This window comes from Pseudochaenichthys georgianus, chromosome 5 (assembly GCF_902827115.2).
Source record: "Pseudochaenichthys georgianus chromosome 5, fPseGeo1.2, whole genome shotgun sequence".
Classification (NCBI taxonomy): domain Eukaryota; kingdom Metazoa; phylum Chordata; class Actinopteri; order Perciformes; family Channichthyidae; genus Pseudochaenichthys; species Pseudochaenichthys georgianus.
Genome location: NC_047507.1, coordinates 3,694,768 through 3,715,440, shown reverse-complemented (window position 1 = coordinate 3,715,440; position 20,673 = coordinate 3,694,768). Strand labels below are relative to the sequence as shown.

The following is a 20,673-nucleotide window of genomic DNA, read 5'->3' as shown; positions in this document are numbered from 1 at the left end:
AATATCGTACTAACTAAACGAACCAATTGTTAGAAAAAAAAACTTGCAAAACAAATATGGGAGTGTCAGTGTTGATACGTTCTTAGAGATTAATGGATTAACATTTGTAAACTGATATCATATACTGACAGAACTCCTCCCTCACCTGAGTCACCTGAGACAAACCAGGAAACAATTTGTTATTCTCCCTCACTGCAGAGAGACAGACGGACTGAAAAACAGACGATCAGATTCACCTCAACCAAACTAACAACTTCCTCTGAGTTCAGCAACAGGAGAGAAAAGTGGAAACTACAACACTGCTGCTTCAACCTGCAGACCCTCCACCCCCTGAAGGTGAGTCTGAATCCAACTCCACTCAATACCTGTTGAAACCTGCTAAAATATTTCAGGTGATCGACTCCTTTGCCATGGCAGTAAATTGATTGGCTACGACTTGACCTGCAAATAAAGCAGATGATCTCTATGAGAGTAATGATGATAAGTACCGTGACTTCTGCAGACAAAAAACTGAATTCACAATAAAAGTGACCAAAACAATGCTTTTTTTTATTAGGCAAATGTGCCAAGTCACCAACACATGTTAATTCCTTTGTGGAGCTGAGAGTCCTGCTTTACTTTAAAACATCCATTAAGACTGTTCAACTTAATACTTTATGAGTTACTTGGTGAATAAAATGTTTTGTACTGCAGAGATGAAATGAGGTTAAACCACTTCACCGGCCAGGTTTAGAGGAGTGGCTGCTGTATGTGTAATGAGACACACCTGTGTGTTACAGGTGAACTAATTAGCCGCCTTTAGCTTAGTGGTGGTGACGTGAAGTCATGTGACCGTGCTGTAGTTCCTTGACAGTCCAACATTAGCCACCTTTAGCTTAGCGGTGGCGACATGAAGTCATGTGACCATTCTGTAGTTCCTTTATAGCCCAACATTAGCCGCCTTTAGCTTAGCGGTGGTGACGTGAAGTCATGTGACTGTGCTGTAGTTCCTTCATAGCCCAACATTAGCCACCTTTAGCTTAGCGGTGGTGACGTGAAGTCATGTGACTGTGCTGTAGTTCCTTAATAGCCCAACATTAGCCGCCTGTAGCGTAGAGGTGGTGACGTGAAGTCATGTGACCGTGCTGTAGTTCCTTTATAGCCCACATTAGCCACCTTTAGCTTAGCGGTGGCGACATGAAGTCATGTGACCGTGCTAGTTCCTTATAGCCCAACATTAGCCACCTTTAGCTTAGAGGTGGTGACGTGAAGTCATGTGACCCGTAGTTCCTGTATAGCCTAATGTTAGCTTTTTAGCTTCAACAATCATAAAGTGGTCTGAAAATAGCACCTTGAAAGAAGCGTCTGATGTCTCTTATTACCATTATATATATTGTTATTTGACATGTAGGTCAATTCAGGGCTGAGACGGGTTTAAAGTGGATTCTGATTTTGTTTAAATTTGAAGAGTATGCCGAACAAAACAAGATTCAGCAATAAGGCTTGCTATGTGAGCGTGGCTTCAGTTTTCAATAATAATAATAGATTTATTTTTTTAGCGCTTTTACCGGTGCTCAAAGACGCTTTACAGATATAGTGAAAAGAAAAGCAAAGAAAAGGAACAACAAATAAAATATATCGTTCAAGTTAAAGTAAAATACAAAAACAATCACACATTAAAAGCCAGATTGAAGAGGTGAGTTTTTGTGAGTCTTTTAAGGTGGTGAAGTCAGTGCAGTCTCTGATGGGTTGGGGGAGTGAGTTCCAGAGGGAGGGGGCAGCGACGGAGAAGGCTCTGTCCCCCCAGGTCCGGTGATTGATGTGGGTGGGGATGGATAGGAGGTTGGCTTCTGATGAGCGGAGGCAGGCGGAAGGGAATAACACTTTATCTCTAATATTTAATGCATGCCTCCTATTTAATATGTTGCTATTTTGCCTTTTTACCTTTGGCTTTCCTGCATTCATTTGTCCACCATGAAACTGCTTTTTAAATGAATGTTCCCTTTGCTTCTTGGTATTGATAGATTTACAGCTTTGATTATAAGTTCTCTAAATTTGTTATCATTTACTTCATGTTTTGTTTATTATTATGTATTAGCTGTATAAACTTACATTATGTTCCTATACATGCCATGGTTTAGTAAGCCAGAGAAGAGAGGGAGGGAAAGCGTTCATTACGTCTTTGTTATATAACAGTGTTAGAATACATCCATATGTGTCACGATCTTAGTTTTATGTCACGGTTTTAGTTTGGTCTGTCTTGTCATGGTTTTATTTTGCTATTCTGTTCTCCCTGTGTTTTGTCTTCCTCCCTGTCGTTAGTTTCCCTGATGTGTCTGATTGTCTGATTGTGTTCACCTGTTGCCCTTGTGTTTCTCCTTCCCTGCCTGGCTGTTTCTCGTCTCGTGATTACCCCTCCCTGTATTTAGTCTTGTCTTTTCCTGTGTTCGGTGTTGGTTCATTATTGTCGTTCATGTCCCCTTCATGTTGTTACTTCCGGGTTTTAGGACGCGTCACTGCAGCTCTCTCGTCTCCTCTTCTCACACCACACTTTTCGCGGCACACGTACAGCCAATGTGAGATGACGTATGGTGGGGATGGCAGCACTATGCCCCTATGGTCATTATTTGTTTGCCACACACATTAAATAGGAAAATACTCTGAGCATGCGCAGTGTAGTGTTTACAGTCACCATTCATTTTAGACAGTGAGAGGGAGGGGCAGGATCGGGTTTTGTCCCACATGGCTCTAAACAGCTCAATAGGCACACACTGTATACACTAATTAGAAGAACACAGACTAAAACAGCAATGAGACGAATCAGATGATTAAACATGATCTTAAAATATATTTTATTATTTATTTTTTGCATTTTTTTGTAATCATTATTTGTAATACTTTCTGCTGACACTAGGTGGGGCTGTACTCCATTGCTTCCCACCTCTGCAGTTTGGTTATTAAGAAATAGACAGTCATGGTTACGTTGCAAATGTTCTGTTTCTTTGTTTTCTTTGTCTTTTAGGGTGAATTCTACAACATCGGGAAGCATCAGGAGCCTCCCTTTTCCCCCGCAGTCTTTTCCCTGCCGCCCCAGATCAACAACATGTTGTACATCGGCGTTTCCTCCTTCACCATCGAATCTGCGGCCTTCGTCTACAACACAGCTGGAGCCCTCAGCCTGTACATCACTGATGACATGGTTAGCTAAATCCTCCTGATTCACTCATCTATCTTTTTACGTGAGATCACAATGATATTCAACCTTTCTGACTCTCAACAGATCCCAACAATCTCTCCCATCCGACTCAACACCCAAACGTTTGGAGTTTTCATCCCACAGGTGAGAACTGATTATACTCATTGATACAAAGCATTGTCTTTATAGATTGGTGCATGGATGACATATTTTTGTAAGCCGAAGCGGAAGTTAGAATCATAATGGGATTTTTCCATTGGGTTTGAGTATATTGCAGAAAATAGGATTTGTGGCAAACTCACGTTTATGATTCTTACATGTTCTGTTCAACAGGATATTCTCCACATATTAACACCACATTTATGATTTTTGAAGCATAATTGTAATCACTGGAAGTAAAAAACGAACTTTAGGCTAAATACAAATTAGCTGCGCATCACCACCGCGGCTCTGGGTGTTGTGGGACTGTCATGGTTGACATGTCTCATCAACGTTGCGTGGAAGTCGGAAACAGTACCGAAAGAGTGGCAGACCGGGGTGGTGGTTCCTCTTTTTAAAAAGGGGGATCAGAGGGGGTGTGCCAATTACAGAGGCATCACACTACTCAGCCTCCCCGGGAAAGTTTACTCTAAGGTACTCGAAAGGAGGGTCAGGCCTATTGTCGAAACTCAGATTGAGGAGGAACAATGCGGATTCAGTCCTGGTCGTGGAACGACGGATCAAGCTTTTACTCTCGCAAGGATCCTGGAGGGGGCCTGGGAGTACGCTTATCCGGTCTACATGTGTTTTGTAGACTTGGAGAAGGCGTATGACCGAGTTCCCAGGGGAGTTACTGTGGGAGGTGCTGCGGGAGTATGGGGTGAGGGGGTCTCTACTCAGGGCCATCCAATCTCTGTACTCCCAAAGCGAGAGTTGTGTCCGGGTCCTCGGCAGTAAGTCGGACCCCATTTCCGGTGAGGGTTGGCCTCCGCCAGGGCTGCGCTTTGTCACCAATCCTGTTTGTAATATACATGGATCGGATTTCGAGGCGTAGTCGTGGGGGAGGGGGTCTGCAGTTCGGTGGACTAAGGATTGCACCACTGCTTTTTGCAGATGATGGGGTTCTAATGGCTTCATCGGTCTGCGACCTTCAGCACTCACTGGATCGGTTCGCAACCGAGTGTGAAGCGGCTGGGATGAGGATCAGCACCTCCAAATCTGAGGCCATGGTTCTCAACAGGAAACCGATGGACTGTCCACTCCAAGTAGGGAATGAGTCCTTACCCCAAGTGAAGGAGTTCAAGTATCTCGGGGGTCTTGTTCTCGAGTGAGGGAACAATGGAGCGTGAGATGGGCCGGAGAATCGGAGCAGCGGGAGGGGTACTGCAGTCGCTTTACCGCACCGTTGTGACGAAAAGGGAGCTGAGCCAGAAGGCAAAGCTCTCTGTCTACCGGGCCATTTTCATTCCTACCCTCACCCATGGTCATGAAGGATGGGTCATAACCGAAAGAACGAGATCGCGGATACAAGCGGCCGAGATGGGTTTTCTCCGCAGGGTGGCTGGCGTCTCCCTTAGGGATAAGGTGAGAAGCTCGGTCATCAGGGAGAGACTCAGAGTTGAGCCGCTCCTCCTTCGCGTCGAAAGGAGCCAGTTGAGGTGGTTCGGGCACCTAGTTAGGATGCCACCTGGGCGCCTCCCTAGGGAGGTGTTCCAGGCACGTCCAGCTGGGAAGAGACCAAGGGGTAGACCTAGGACCAGGTGGAGGGATTATATCTCTTCGCTGGCCTGGGAGCGCCTTGGGATCCCCCAGTCAGAGCTGGTTGATGTCGCCAGGGAAAAGAAAGTTTGGGGCTCTCTGCTGGAACTGCTACCCCTACGACCCGACCACGGATAAGCGGGAGAAGATGGATGGATGGATGGATCACCACCGCTAAGCTAAAGGCGCACTTACGTTTATCGCTTCTTTAGACACTTGTTAGCATCTACTGTTGTATTTCTCATAGAAGCTTTGGACATTCATGAGTGGGGTATTTGCTGACGTAATATGTCAAAGAATAAAACGTAAACATTTCCTCAGCTTGAGTTAACCACAGACCTTATTTCAGGCATCTAACCGGTCCAAAAAATTGCAAAAGTAAAGACGGGGAAACTAGAAGTTGAACATGCTCAAGGACTCTGCACCAGTGTATTAGTGTTTTTGTCAGCTATATATCTTCTTTTCAGATTGCTCAGCGTTTCCCAGGTCTGATGATGAAACTTCTGGTGAAGATGGCGAAAGCTCCAGTCATCACGTTTGAACCCAACAACGCGACAGTTCAGAGCTTTGCCTCAGTGACAGCTTACGCTATCCAACCCAACGCCACACTTACGCCTCTCTTTGTCCTGAACTTGGTAGGTTACACAGCTGGTGTGATAAATGAAAAGCCATTTGTTGGTTCTACGTTGGGAACTGTCTCACTATATTGTCTTTACAGGTCTCCAGTGTCAGCGCCCGAGTGTTTGTCAGGTGGAACGAGGTTGGCCGGAGGTGTCACCCTAAACAAGTGAGTAACTAAAAACAAAAAAATGGGGCCAAAAGTTCTTTGTGAAGACGAGCATGACAGTTTCATTTGCCTCATTTGCACAGAATGGATCTGACCCTGGGGACGAGCGATGTCGGAGACTTTCAGGTGAGAACTCATTCTAACACAAGTCACAGTGTGCATATTCAGTACCAACATAACTAACAAACCCTAACCCTAACCTGCAGGTCGGTATCCTCAACAGCATCTTCCAAACAGTCCTCAATTTCGTGGTGATAAACTACAATGAATGGTGAGTACTCTTTATGAACTACTAAGACCCGCCGTGCCTTGATGAGAGGACTGACAGATTGAAATGTTTTTAATACTCTTATCAACATATGAGTGGACAAATATGCTTTATGCTAATGTTTATTATCATTTGAACAATGACAAATATTACCATGAATATTAACACAACAACCTCTGAACATTACAAATATTCGCCTCAATTCAAACTGGAAACTCTCATACAATACAAAGTGTGTGTGTGTGGTTGTGTGGTGTGTGTGTGTGTGTGTGTGTGTGTGTGTGTGTGTGTGTGTGTGTGTGTGGTGTGTGTGTGTGTGTGTGTGTGTGTGTGTGTGTGTGTGTGTGTGTGTGTGTGTGTGTGTGTGTGTGTGTGTGTGTGTGTGTGTGTGTGTGTGTGTGTGTGTGTGTGTGTGTGTGGTGTGTGTGTGTGTGTGAGTGAGAGATGTATTGTTGGAGCTATGTGCAACTCAAGGCATATGCTCGAGCTGCTTGGACACTGAAATCATGTTTCGCACTATCCATGCTGAGTGTGCTGACTTCTCGTACAATGTCCCCACTGTCTGGCTTTCCTGCATCAAGTCAAGTGCTCGGCGCAGTTGTGGCGAAATGTCGCTCCTCTGTTTTCATTTAAACAGCTCCTATATCCGTTAGCGCAGCTAGCTAGCACCAGATGCTAACAACAACAATACAGGTAAGGTCTGTCTCTCGCTCGCTCGGGCCACACATACACACACCCTCCCGGTCCTCCCGATGGCCAATCGGTGCCTGCCGGTGAGCGTGGAAGTGTGGTCTGCTGCAAGCGGGCAGAAGGAGCAGGGCTGTCAGCATCAGCTTGTCGATGGTATTTTAAACTGGATGCGCTCTGAAACTACGGAGCGGCCGAGGAAAAGAATACACATGCGTTAATCGCGTTAAAATAATTAGTGGCGTTAATTTTTTTGTCTTTAAAACCAATGCCAAAACACTTTAACAAAACACTTTAACATTTGCCAAAACACTTTAACATTTGCTGAAACACTTTAACATTTGCTGAAACACTTTAACATTTGCAGAAACACTTTAACAAACTAGAGAATCAAACCGGAAAGGGAATGCCCATCATACCAGAAGTGACGTGCAAGTGATTGACACAACTAAGTTTGCTTTGGGGGATAGACCGCCAGTACCTATGGACGGTACGAGTGTGTTTATGGTTGTTAAACATGTTTTGTCCGTTCTGTGGAAACCACCTGGGCCAAGTGACATGGTTTTGCTCATCACGATATACTTTCTTTCTACTTGGCGAACCTGTAACTTTCTTGTGTGGACGAGAACGTATCTCTTGCGCAAGAGAAAGTATATTGTGATGAGAAAAACCATGTCACTTGGCCCAGGTGGTTTCCACAGAATGGACAAAACATGTTTAACAACCATAAGGTCCATAGGTACCGGCGGTCTATCCCCCAAAGCAAACTTAAGTTTGTGTCAATCACTTGCACGTCACTTCTGGTATGATGGGCATTCACTTTCCGGTTTGATTCTCTAGCTTGTTAAAGTGTTTCGCATCTTCTTAATTTGTTTTCGTTAATGTTAAATAGTTTTTTCTTTGGTAAAAGTGTTTTGCTAATGTAAATTTGTTTTATAAAATGTAAATGTGTTTTATAAAATGTAAATATGTCCCAAGATTTGTTAAAGTGTTTCACACTTTGTAATTGTCGATTGCACCTCTCAGCCACCGTACTGAAAGGCACACTTTGTTGCCCATTTAAAAAAATGTTTATCTATTATTCATATGTATTTAATCGTGTTGCATATTGCTAGTGTGTATTTTATCTTTTCATTTTCATATAAATGATATTGAACCAGTTTTAAAGTCATAACTTATCCCCCTTTTTCAGTTAAATCTTATGTGTTGCATTTTCATTTTTTAAGCAATTTAATGCATGAAATGTCCAATACACTTAAAACCTAATATAACACTTTTGCGATTATATCACAACCACGTTTTCCACATTAGATTTTTGGGACTAGTTTTTCTAAATGTCTGCATTTTGCTTCATAGCTGAACTTGCAAAGGGATACCCTCTTCCGACACTTGGAAAGATGAAGCTGGTGAACACTCAGCTGCTGGTCCTGAAGGTCAGACTGTTTCCTATAAAGCTGTATTCATTATATGACATGGATTTTTTCGAGGGCCAATAACTCGGAAGAGAAATCTTAAATATCCAGACAATTTACATAATTATTAGATTTTTAAGCTGTTCTTAATTTTGGTTTATTCCTCTCTAGGACCACGTGATGATTGGGACCGATGTTCAGTTCACGGGTTGAGTGGCATTTCTGGAAGCTTCCAATTCTGCATCATGAAGACACAATCACAGTTCATCATGTAGAAATATTACCGTCAAATGCTGATCACCTGTTCGGGATATCAACCCAGGTTTTCATGCTGCTTTTCTATTAACTATGAACCTCATACAATGTAGATAGGGCACAGTCAGCTGGACAAGGTTTGCGTCTTTTTTTTAAACAATCAATCAGCACTCTCTGCTGCCAAATTTATGAAAAATGTATGACTCAAAGGTTTCTGGTTTTGTATCTCACAGAGTGATTTTCAATACAACTCACCAGCACAATGTCTCTTTCCAGTTACTTAACATAATCCACAGACATTGTTGTGAGCAGTTAGTTGTAGGAACTATTTTCTTTTTGCAAAATGACACGTGCCAATGCGATTAACGAAGCATGCAGCGACTCATAGACGAGATGCTGGTGCTCAATCGTTGATGGGTTGAAGTTTGATTGAAAGAAAATAGTTCCTCCATTAATCCGCTCACAAGACATGTCGTGTTTTCTGAAAAAAAGGCACTGCTCTCGAGTTTTTCCAAATATTTCTTTTTGGAGCTTAGAGCAGCACAAGTTCCACCTAATTATTTTATTAGAGAGTCGTCAGTTCAATATGTAAATAGACACAATTAATGTCATGTTTTCTGCTCTCAAGTTTTTCAAAATGTGTTTTGCTCCTGATGATTGTTACTGACTTTGCTTTGACATGCTTTAATTGTTTTTATCTAGTGGTTGGTTTGTTACAATAGTAGCAGAATTCATGATAATGAGTTTTACATGATTGTATTAAACACTGGAACACCTGCGTATTTTTCATTTTAGAATAAATAAATTGTTTCAAACCAAATGCTTTTAATCTCCATCTTTAGGTAAATGTTCCCGATATGTGAAGTACAGCCTGACAGTAACTAGGGTTTAAAAAGTGATAGCAATAGAACTTTTTCCCCATAAACACAAAACACACACGAGAAATCTTGAAAGAATTCTCTATAACATTAAATAATCATGCTTAATGGGGTTTATTAAAACTAAAACACTCTGTTAATCTGCATCTTTGGGACTGTGAATGTGTGGTTTGATCATATTGAATTGACAAGGATCAACCGACAAATTGGGTAGAAAAGATAAGCGGCGGGTAATTGATAACACGTTATGGTAACCCAGTTATGAGGTACAGGTCTATTACTTTCATCCATGGTTAGCAGTTTGTCAAATTGCATTGCTAGCCTGTTAAGCCCCAAGTCTGTTTCAACACACTCTCACTCCCTAAGCGTCCAGGAGTGACGCTTGGTCAGGGTCCCGTGGCGTCCAGTTGTGACGCGCCGAGGCTCCTTCAGCTTCATAAACGGACGCAAAGAGCTTTCAACCGATTGCAATGTATTCCCATCGGCGGCGGTATTTGACGCTTAGGGAAGCACCGCATCCATTTATGTCGGCAGGTCTTAAAGGCAATGTGAGCGTCCATTCCCATTGGATAACGGAGAATTGTACACCCGGAAGTAAGTATTCTCCTTACTGTCGATTGATTTGACAGTGATATCTCCACTACTCATCAACTCAAAAACACCAGATTACCTTTGTTAATAAAACGACATTGATAGGTTTAAATTGTGTACAATGCTTTTGTGTTTTTCCCCTTCAATTCTGAGAAACAACTTGTTTTCTCTGAAATGTGGAGCGCCAAAGAGACTACACTACCCACAATCCCAAGCTATTGTTGTGACTATGCCTGTCCGCTTTGACAAACCTCGTGATTAATCTTCAAGCTCTGGGATTGGATGTTGGAGTGGCAGTGCGCCAAGGTTACGCCGAGCGTCAAGCTCTTTGAAATGGAACGAAACCACGGCAGACTATTCAAAACTGGATTTGAACGCCCCCCGAGAACTACACATGCTGGCTATTGTGTTTCGCAACATGTTCTCTATGGCACGTCTCTACTGGGAATTGTAGTTTTAAAAGACCTTTTCTTTTTTCTCAAAATTAGAAGTTGACAGTGTTAAACTGTGTACAGCCCTGGAGGTTTAGGCGATAGGAAACACATTGGTGTGTACACATTTAAAACATGTAATTACTAAATTGCTGAAAATCGCTTGTATCCATAATGGGCAGCATTAATATATACCCACATGACAGCTCAGTGTTACTTTGTAATTCTACTCCACTACAATTCAGAGGTTAATCTGGTATTTTTACTCGACTACATTTATTTTAGTTACTTTGCAGATTCTGACTAATGTTGTGAAATATAAACAACTCTTAAAGCACACTTTAGTTACACCTGAGTAAAATGCAGGGAAAGCTAACCACCACCCCGGTCTGCCACTCCTTCGGTACTGTTTCCGACTTCCACGCAACGTTGATGAGACGTGTCAACTATGACAGTCTCTCAACACCCAGAGCCTTCAGCATTTCTGGGCGGATCTCGTCCACCCCCAGGGGCTTTGCCACTGTGGAGTTGTTTGACGACCTCAGTGACCTCCCCCCGGGAGATTGGTGTTGATCCCCCGTCATACTCCAGCTCTGCCCTCTCCAGAGGGCGGAGTTGTCGGGTTCAGGAGTTCCTCAAAGTGTTCCTTCCCACGCCCTAACACTCCATCAGTTGAGGTCAACAGCGTCCCATCCTTACTGTAAACAGCTTGGATGGTTCCCTGCTTCCCCCTCCTGAGGTGTCGGATAGTTTTCCAGAACAACTTTGGTGCCGCCCGAAAATCTTTTTCCATGGCTTCTCCGAACTTCTCCCACACCCGCTGCTTTGCCTCGGCCACGGCTAAGGCCGCTGCCCTTCGGACCTGTCGGTACCTTGCTAGTGCCTCGGGAGTCCCCCGGGATAACAAATCCCTGAAGGCCTCCTTCTTCAGTCGGACGGCTTCCCTGACCACCGGTGTCCACCAGGAGGTTCGAGGGTTACCGCCCCTTGAGGCACCTAGGACCTTGAGACCACAGCTCCCCGCCACGGCTTCGACAATAGAGGCTTTGAACACCGCCCACTCTGGTTCAATGTCCCCAGCCTCCAAAGGGATGCCCGAAAAGCTCTGCCGGAGGTGGGAGTTGAAGGCCTCCTGAACTTGGGCCTCCTCCAGACGTTCCCAGTTCACCCGAACTACACGTTTGGGCTTACCAGTTCTATCCAGACGCTTCCCCCGCCACTCGACCCAACTCACCACCAGATGGTGATCACTCCACCCCTCTCTTTACCCGAGCGTCCGAAATCGATCATGGATTTTCTGCCTAGGGTGCTCTGGTAACACGTACATTTATGAGCATCCTTATGTTCGAACATGGTGTTTGTTATGGCCAATCCATGACTAGCACAGAAGTCCAGTAACAAACCACCACTCCGGTTCAGATCAGGGGGGCCGTTCCTCCCAATCACAAGTATCTCCATCATTGCCCACATGTGCGTTGAAGTCTCCCAGCACGATTAAAGAGTCACCTTCAGGAGCCCCATACAGGACTCTTGCCAGGGTCTCCAAGAAGGCTGGATACTCTGAACTGCTGTTTGGTGCACACACACACACACACACACACACACACACACACACACACACACACACACACACACACACACACACACACGCACACACACACACGTCAGAATTTCCCCCCCCATAACCCACAGGCGTAAGGAGGCAACCCTTTCGTCGACTGGGGTAAACTCCAACAAAGAAGCACCCAACCGGGAGCTTGTGAGTATCCCCACTTCCGCCCGGCACCTCATACCTTGGGCAACTCCTGAGAAGAATTGTTAAGAACTCAGACACTTAGGCTGCGGCCACACGAGGACGTTTGCGTTACTGTTTAGTGTCATATAGACCGTTCGTTCACACGAGGACGGGCAGTGGTTCTCAAAGAAATTCTGTCAGGCCCCCCCTTTGGAGAAAAAAAAAAGGCAGGCCCCCCCAAAACAAATAGTCAGGCTCAGTGGCGGCACAAGAGATTTCTTTTGGGGGTGCTGTGGGGTAGCTTGACGTTTCATAGAGGGTGCTCAAACATTTAGGGTTTCCCATTAATGTACCGGTCGCTACAGTTGAATTTTCTACTGCAACAATCCCCACGCATATGCACAACGTACCCACAACTGTTACTTTATTTTAAAATATTGAAGTTAAATGCATCAATCTTTGAGAGCAAAATGAAGAGTTCTATGGATACATCTCTCAACACCCATTTGAAACAGAACTGTAAACAGATTTACTTTTTCTTTATGGATATTTTACAAATCACCCTTTTAAACTTTATTCTTGTTTTTACTATCATATAGTATTTCATACCTGTTTTTCATTTATTCTCTTATTTTTTTATAACTATAATGATCATATAAACGTGTGCCTCGGAAATAATTGTTTACATTAATGGTGACCAAAACGTTTGAGACCCACTGAGATAACAATGAGAGAGTCCTTTAGCTCACTGAGTCTCTCAGTCTGACAGGACAGGACTCTCCTCCACTTTGTTGTTGAAAAAAACTCCTTATATCCGTTAGCGTAGCTCGCTAGCACCAGAAACTAACAACAACGATCTCCGGTACCGGTGCGCTCTCTCTCTCTCTCTCTCTCTCGCGCACACAAAATGGCTCGTTCCACACACACACACACACACACACACACACACACACACACACACACACACACACACACACACACACACACACACACACACACACACACACACACACACACACAGAGCTTTGGGTCTTGAAACACAGAGACCCAGACGTAATAGTACTGTACTGCATCATATTATTTTCGAATCAATAATTTTCAAATTATGATATTTTTCTTTTTTATCTTTTTTTTTAACCATTTATCCGCCAGGTCTCTCCCCTGTCATGCCTCTGCGCGCCCCCCACTTTGAGAACCACTGCATTAGGGCATGGATATCTAGATACTTTCCAAGGTAAGGAAAGGTACATTGTTACGTAGTTTAAACGGTAACAACGGACTATTTTTCTTCGAGGGTCAAGAAAGAGAAAGGAAAAGAGGTTAAAAAGCGGAGTGCCGTACATCAGATAAATCACCAGAAGAAGGCAGAGAGGAAGTAAACACTAACAGGAACAGAAACATGTAATAACTACGTTGGTCCATAACGTAGGACGTAGTATCTCTACAAAAACGCCTCTGAAATTGTAAGATCCCTACGTTTTTTTTCACCATTCATTTCCAATGGCTGGCGTCTATGTCACGTGATCTTCAAATTTCTCCTTGCAGAAAAAAAAACATGGCCGACCTTTGTTTTATTCTCGGTGGAAAATGCCTATTGTAAGGTTAGTTTGGCCATTAAAATGCGTTTTGATGGGATGTTTGGTCTCGAAATGTATGTTTGGTGAGATGTTTGATGGCAACATGAGATGCGTGCGACGACCTGGGTCTCTGGGCGGGGAAAGGACAGAATTAATTGGGTGTCGTCAGCGTAGCAGTGGTATGAAAAACCATGCGGGCTATTGACAGATCCGAGCGAGTTTGTGTACAGAGAGAAGAGGAGGGGACCAAGAACAGAGCCCTGAGGGACCCCTGTAGTTAATTGACAAGGGTCGGACTCTGACCCTCTCCAAGTTACCCTGTAGGTGCGGTCTTTGAGGTAAGAGGTGAGGAGGGAAAGCGCAGAGCCTGAAACTCCAAATTCTTGGAGAGTGCGAAGGAGGATCTCATGGTTCACCGTGTTGAATGCAGCAGACAGGTCCAAAAGGATGATGACAGAGGAGAGGGAGGCTGCTTTAGCCGTGTGCAGTTCCTCAGAGACAGCGAGGACACTTATTACACTATTTGTACCGTGTGGTCTCTGTAACTCCCTGGATTATCTTCCCTTGTTTGGTCTCTCCCTCGTTTCCCATCCTCTGTTCAATTATCAGAGTTTTTCATTTTTATTGAATATTTTGGCTAGTAGTTCTGCTTTATCTTCATGTGATGTTGCTATCCCATCTCCATATGTAAATACTGGGTAATGCTTGTTTTCTTTGCCTTTTTTTACAACCTTCCTTACCTTTGCCTGTGTCCTTTTATAATCAATTACGTTTAGAAAATGATGGGTTCACTTTAACCATTTTAAAGCTTAATTACTTTCTTTAAAGGCTTTCCTGCATTAATCTGACCACCATGAAACTCATTTTTTATTCATGTTCCCTTTGCATCTGGGTATTGATAGATTTGCAGCTTTGATTATAACTTCTCTACATTTGTTATCATTTACTTCATGTTTTCTTTGTTGTTATTTATTAGCTGCATAAACTTACATTATTTTCCTATTCATGACATGGTTTAGTAAACCAGAGAAGAGAGGGAGGGGATGTGTTTGTTACGTCTTTGTTATATAACAGTATTAGATTACATCCATATGCAGAGGAGGGAAACTAACAAAGTACATTTACCCAAGTACTGGGTGGGGTAGGTAAGTTTCAGAAACCGGCTCGGGATACACTTTTTGTTATATTCCATGGAATGCTCTTAACATCCCGATAGCAATGAATATCTTAAGTGCTTTGACAAAAAATCCATAAAAAAATGTCATCTGTAGAAGCCGTAATACTGTAAAAAGTACAATGGCCTACCTGCCTGTCAGCCTTCCATCGGGGCACAAACTTATCTCGTGCCCTCATTGGTCATGTGCTCGTTCGTGTGTGTTGGAGGAGGGGCTCTATAAGGAAGTGGCAGATTTTCTCCGGTTGTGTATTTTCAAATTCTAGCGATCTCGAGCCGGTTTCTCAAACTTACCTACCCCACCTTTAAGTATAATCTCGAGGTACTTGTACTTTACTTGAGTATTTACATTTAATGTTACTCTGTTACAGCTTTTAAACAAAATCTAAAATGAAACCTTGTACTAACTCTTTAAGACACAGAAGAGTCAAATTATTTAAATATTTCTAACATTTTTTTAAATGTTTTAATTATAAATATTTTTAGAGAATGATATTAAATAGAATTTTGCATCACGTTATGTTTATAAATGTTTTAATATTTGTAAATGGTTTTTTTAATGTTCTATTTTTTATTTTACATTTTATTCACGTTTTTTTTTATATATCATTTGATTGTATTTATATAAAATATTCATGTTTGTAAAAAGAACTATTTTTAATTCTATTTAAAAGTCATTCCACATTCTTTTTAAATGTAAATGTTATTATTATTTTATGTATATTTGTATCCCAATTTTTGTATTTACTTATTGACATCTGCATCTGAATATCGTACTAACTAAACGAACCAATTGTTAGAAAAAAAAACTTGCAAAACAAATATGGGAGTGTCAGTGTTGATACGTTCTTAGAGATTAATGGATTAACATTTGTAAACTGATATCATATACTGACAGAACTCCTCCCTCACCTGAGTCACCTGAGACAAACCAGGAAACAATTTGTTATTCTCCCTCACTGCAGAGAGACAGACGGACTGAAAAACAGACGATCAGATTCACCTTCAAACCAAACTAACAACTTCCTCTGAGTTCAGCAACAGGAGAGAAAAGTGGAAACTACAACACTGCTGCTTCAACCTGCAGACCCTCCACCCCCTGAAGGTGAGTCTGAATCCAACTCCACTCAATACCTGTTGAAACCTGCTAAAATATTTCAGGTGATCGACTCCTTTGCCATGGCAGTAAATTGATTGGCTACGACTTGACCTGCAAATAAAGCAGATGATCTCTATGAGAGTAATGATGATAAGTACCGTGACTTCTGCAGACAAAAAACTGAATTCACAATAAAAGTGACCAAAACAATGCTTTTTTTTATTAGGCAAATGTGCCAAGTCACCAACACATGTTAATTCCTTTGTGGAGCTGAGAGTCCTGCTTTACTTTAAAACATCCATTAAGACTGTTCAACTTAATACTTTATGAGTTACTTGGTGAATAAAATGTTTTGTACTGCAGAGATGAAATGAGGTTAAACCACTTCACCGGCCAGGTTTAGAGGAGTGGCTGCTGTATGTGTAATGAGACACACCTGTGTGTTACAGGTGAACTAATTAGCCGCCTTTAGCTTAGTGGTGGTGACGTGAAGTCATGTGACCGTGCTGTAGTTCCTTGACAGTCCAACATTAGCCACCTTTAGCTTAGCGGTGGCGACATGAAGTCATGTGACCATTCTGTAGTTCCTTTATAGCCCAACATTAGCCGCCTTTAGCTTAGCGGTGGTGACGTGAAGTCATGTGACTGTGCTGTAGTTCCTTCATAGCCCAACATTAGCCACCTTTAGCTTAGCGGTGGTGACGTGAAGTCATGTGACTGTGCTGTAGTTCCTTAATAGCCCAACATTAGCCGCCTGTAGCGTAGAGGTGGTGACGTGAAGTCATGTGACCGTGCTGTAGTTCCTTTATAGCCCAACATTAGCCACCTTTAGCTTAGCGGTGGCGACATGAAGTCATGTGACCGTGCTAGTTCCTTTATAGCCCAACATTAGCCACCTTTAGCTTAGAGGTGGTGACGTGAAGTCATGTGACCCGTAGTTCCTGTATAGCCTAATGTTAGCTTTTTACTTCAACAATCATAAAGTGGTCTGAAAATAGCACCTTGAAAGAAGCGTCTGATGTCTCTTATTACCATTATATATATTGTTATTTGAACATGTAGGTCAATTCAGGGCTGAGACGGGTTTAAAGTGGATTCTGATTTTGTTTAAATTTGAAGAGTATGCCGAACAAAACAAGATTCAGCAATAAGGCTTGCTATGTGAGCGTGGCTTCAGTTTCAATAATAATAATAGATTTATTTTTTTAGCGCTTTTACCGGTGCTCAAAGACGCTTTACAGATATAGTGAAAAGAAAAGCAAAGAAAGGAACAACAAATAAATATATCGTTCAAGTTAAAGTAAAATAATACAAAAACAATCACACATTAAAAGCCAGATTGAAGAGGTGAGTTTTTGTGAGTCTTTTTAAGGTGGTGAAGTCAGTGCAGTCTCTGATGGGTTGGGGGAGTGAGTTCCAGAGGGAGGGGGCAGCGACGGAGAAGGCTCTGTCCCCCCAGGTCCGGTGATTGATGTGGGTGGGGATGGATAGGAGGTTGGCTTCTGATGAGCGGAGGCAGGCGGAAGGGAATAACACTTTATCTCTAATATTTAATGCATGCCTCCTATTTAATATGTTGCTATTTTGCCTTTTTACCTTTGGCTTTCCTGCATTCATTTGTCCACCATGAAACTGCTTTTTAAATGAATGTTCCCTTTGCTTCTTGGTATTGATAGATTTACAGCTTTGATTATAAGTTCTCTAAATTTGTTATCATTTACTTCATGTTTTGTTTATTATTATGTATTAGCTGTATAAACTTACATTATGTTCCTATACATGCCATGGTTTAGTAAGCCAGAGAAGAGAGGGAGGGAAAGCGTTCATTACGTCTTTGTTATATAACAGTGTTAGAATACATCCATATGTGTCACGATCTTAGTTTTATGTCACGGTTTTAGTTTGGTCTGTCTTGTCATGGTTTTATTTTGCTATTCTGTTCTCCCTGTGTTTTGTCTTCCTCCCTGTCGTTAGTTTCCCTGATGTGTCTGATTGTCTGATTGTGTTCACCTGTTGCCCTTGTGTTTCTCCTTCCCTGCCTGGCTGTTTCTCGTCTCGTGATTACCCCTCCCTGTATTTAGTCTTGTCTTTTCCTGTGTTCGGTGTTGGTTCATTATTTGTCGTTCATGTCTCCCTTCATGTTGGTTACAGTCACCTTTTGTTTGGATGCTACTTCGTATTTGTTTGTGGATTCTTGTTTTTTCAGCTTTTGAAAATAAAGCTCGCCTTTTGTTTCCTTTTTAAACCTGCTTCCTCCTCAATCTGCATTTGGGTCCTATTTTTCCCCAACCGTGACAGAGGCTTGCTGCTTTGATTGGTCGAAGGGAGCGTCCAGTGTTCGGCAGAGGAAGGCCGCTCTGGTAGAGGTGCACCGGTTGGCAACAGAGAAGCCATGTTTAGTTCTTACCTGACTGGATTTTGGACTTCCTTTCAACATAGGATTCCCGACCTGCTAGCCCCAGGCATGCTAGCTCCCTGCCTCCCAATTCCCAACCTGACACCATACGCCTCGGTGTGTTCTGGAGTCAACCACTGGAGACGCTTACCAACCGCAGCTTTGTCCTCCAGACCAGCAATAGCCAACACAGCAGGCTCAGAAGACTGAGGAACCAATCAATCAATCAATCAATCAATGTTTATTTATATAGCCCAAAGGAACGGTGTTCTGCAGGGGTCGGTTCTCTCGCCGATGCTATTCAACATTTATGTACATGGCCTACCTGACACAACATCCAGAAAGTACGGCTATGCAGACGATCTAGCCATCATGCTGAGACGATCAACATGGAAGGCGATGGAAGATGGCCTTATCGACGACATGGGCACGCCGCCTCGCTGGAACAACCTGGGGAGTCTGCGCTAAGACGCTGTGATTATCGACCCAAGCCCTGGTCTTCTCTTCAGCGGAATACTGCGCCCTAGCCTGGAGCAGAAGCCCTCACGCAAGTGTTACGTTCCCAATTGGGCTAGGGGGACCAAAAGGACACGTACACGACCAGATTGGAATTGGTATACGTTACCGGTGGTTTATTTGTTACTGCAAGTAAATAAAATAATGTACACAAACAGCTTGGCACAACAACGGGTCAAGCTGTCACTATCCAACAAAAGGGGTCTCCAAAAGAGAGTTGCCCAGATATACAAAAGGAAATAAAATCTCACTTCTAAAGTGGAAACAAAACAATAAACAAAACGGACTGTGGAAGAACACAGCTGATGCGGGTCTACAGGTGCAAATCACCTGGATCTACATAATACACACAAATATGCTGATCTACAGGCGCTACTCACCTGGGTCTAAGCAATACACACAAAAATGCTACAACACACTGCTAAGCAGTCTAGCGAGGCACAGAAAACACACTGCTAAGCAGTCTAACAGAATCACGGAATGAAGGCTTTGTCACAAGGAGGGGGTTGAGGCGTCTGTCACAAAATACAGAGCCTCCCGAATGGTGTCCGTGCCCAGCCTTTATACTCCTCCCCCGGATGACGTGGCAGAAGCGAGCAGGGATTGGGTGACGTCTGTCCAATCCCTGCGGCTGTTGAGAGGTCGGGACGGCCAATGATAGCAGAGGAACTGCACAGCTCATTTACATCTACACACACAACCAGAGTTAAGGGCACAAGGTAGTAGCGGCTGTAACAGCAAGTAAGGTTGACGTAGTCGTCAACAACGCCCTCAGGATTATAACTGGATGTTTGAAGCCTACCCCTGTGTCCCTCTTGCCAGTCCTTGCGGGAATAGCTCCGGCCAGCCTCCGACGGGAGGCTGCCACCCCTCGCCCTGGCCAGGAAAGCCCAAAAGCATTACTGGCACATACTGCATAGCACGACAACGAGAGCAGCGCCTCTAAGTAGGCTCAAGTCCCGCCTCCCCTTCAACAAGGCAGCACAAGAGATTCTCAATTCCACCTCTGAGGACCTCTCCAGAAATGCATGGTTGGCAGCTGCTTGGAAGCAGGAGTGGGAGCTAGCCGGGCCCTCCCGCATAATTCGCTACATCTGGGACCCAGGAGATGGAGCCATAGGAGGAGACAACTTACCACGCCGGCAATGGACCACACTAAACCATCACTCAATTATACGAACTCGCGGAAATAATAACAAGAACAGACATCAAAACATGTGGCATGTAGGTAGCAAAAAACGGTAACATGGCTCACCTGTGTCGTAGTCTGGTCAAAAGTGGTCTTCAATGGCGTTAAAACGATAAAAATGCTGCTGAAGTTAATCCATAGTTAGTCTAATGTGTCTGTGTCCCTTTGAAAGGATTTCTGATAATCCATAATCAATAAACCTGCGTTTCCGTTTCTAGAAGTCAGACCTAGAGACAGCTTCACTCTGGTGCAAAACTGTGTGCGAGAAGCCCACACCTTTTTGTTTTAGATTGTGTGTGAGTGGGGAGATTCCCCTTCAATTCTATTGGCTCTAACGGTCAGAAAGAGATGCCAATCGCCAAAATCGACCAATGGGTTCCAGAGAAACGGTAAAACCCCCATTTCCACCTAAATCACCTCAGAGGTGGAGTTTATTTTGCTAAACCTCTCTAAAAAAGTCAAATGTCACTTGTTTTGCATCAATCTTGATACAGGGTACTTATTATATGTTGTACTTTGGATTACTAAAGCTTTTAGTCTACCTTACCTTACAAGGGTAGTTTTCAAGTAAAAAATATTTTTTGGACGGACACTATAATTTACAGATGTTCAATCTGAATTTTCTTTAAAATAAAAAACATCTATATTGATTCTGACTTTTCTATATCCAACTCACAGGTTTATCATTACTTTGAGAAAAAAGATTATTAATTTAACCCTTTTAGAAGGGAAGATATGGTCATTTGTTCTGGGAATGTCATTTTCTA

At 43.1% G+C, this 20,673-nt stretch overlaps 1 protein-coding gene across 1 annotated transcript; it reads left to right on the top strand.

Annotated features, from left to right (window-relative positions):
* Positions 1–2,993: 2,993 nt before the first annotated feature.
* Positions 2,994–9,141, top strand: LOC117447419 (bactericidal permeability-increasing protein-like). Its single transcript, XM_071203275.1, has 8 exons — positions 2,994–3,178; positions 3,260–3,319; positions 5,380–5,547; positions 5,631–5,699; positions 5,783–5,825; positions 5,906–5,970; positions 8,011–8,087; positions 8,238–9,141. Exons 1-6 carry the CDS (start codon positions 3,083–3,085, stop codon positions 5,965–5,967), a joined length of 498 nt encoding a protein of 165 aa, XP_071059376.1. The 5' UTR covers positions 2,994–3,082; the 3' UTR covers positions 5,968–5,970; positions 8,011–8,087; positions 8,238–9,141.
* Positions 9,142–20,673: the final 11,532 nt, after the last annotated feature.

Excerpts from the sequence above, each read along its gene's own strand:
- LOC117447419 (XM_071203275.1), top strand. The coding sequence starts at position 3,083 with ATGTTGTACATCGGCGTTTCCTCCTTCACCATCGAATCTGCGGCCTTC. Across the intron at positions 5,548-5,630 it reads CTCTCTTTGTCCTGAACTTG|GTCTCCAGTGTCAGCGCCCG; the intron begins GTAGGTTACACA and ends TTGTCTTTACAG. Across the intron at positions 5,700-5,782 it reads GGAGGTGTCACCCTAAACAA|AATGGATCTGACCCTGGGGA; the intron begins GTGAGTAACTAA and ends TCATTTGCACAG.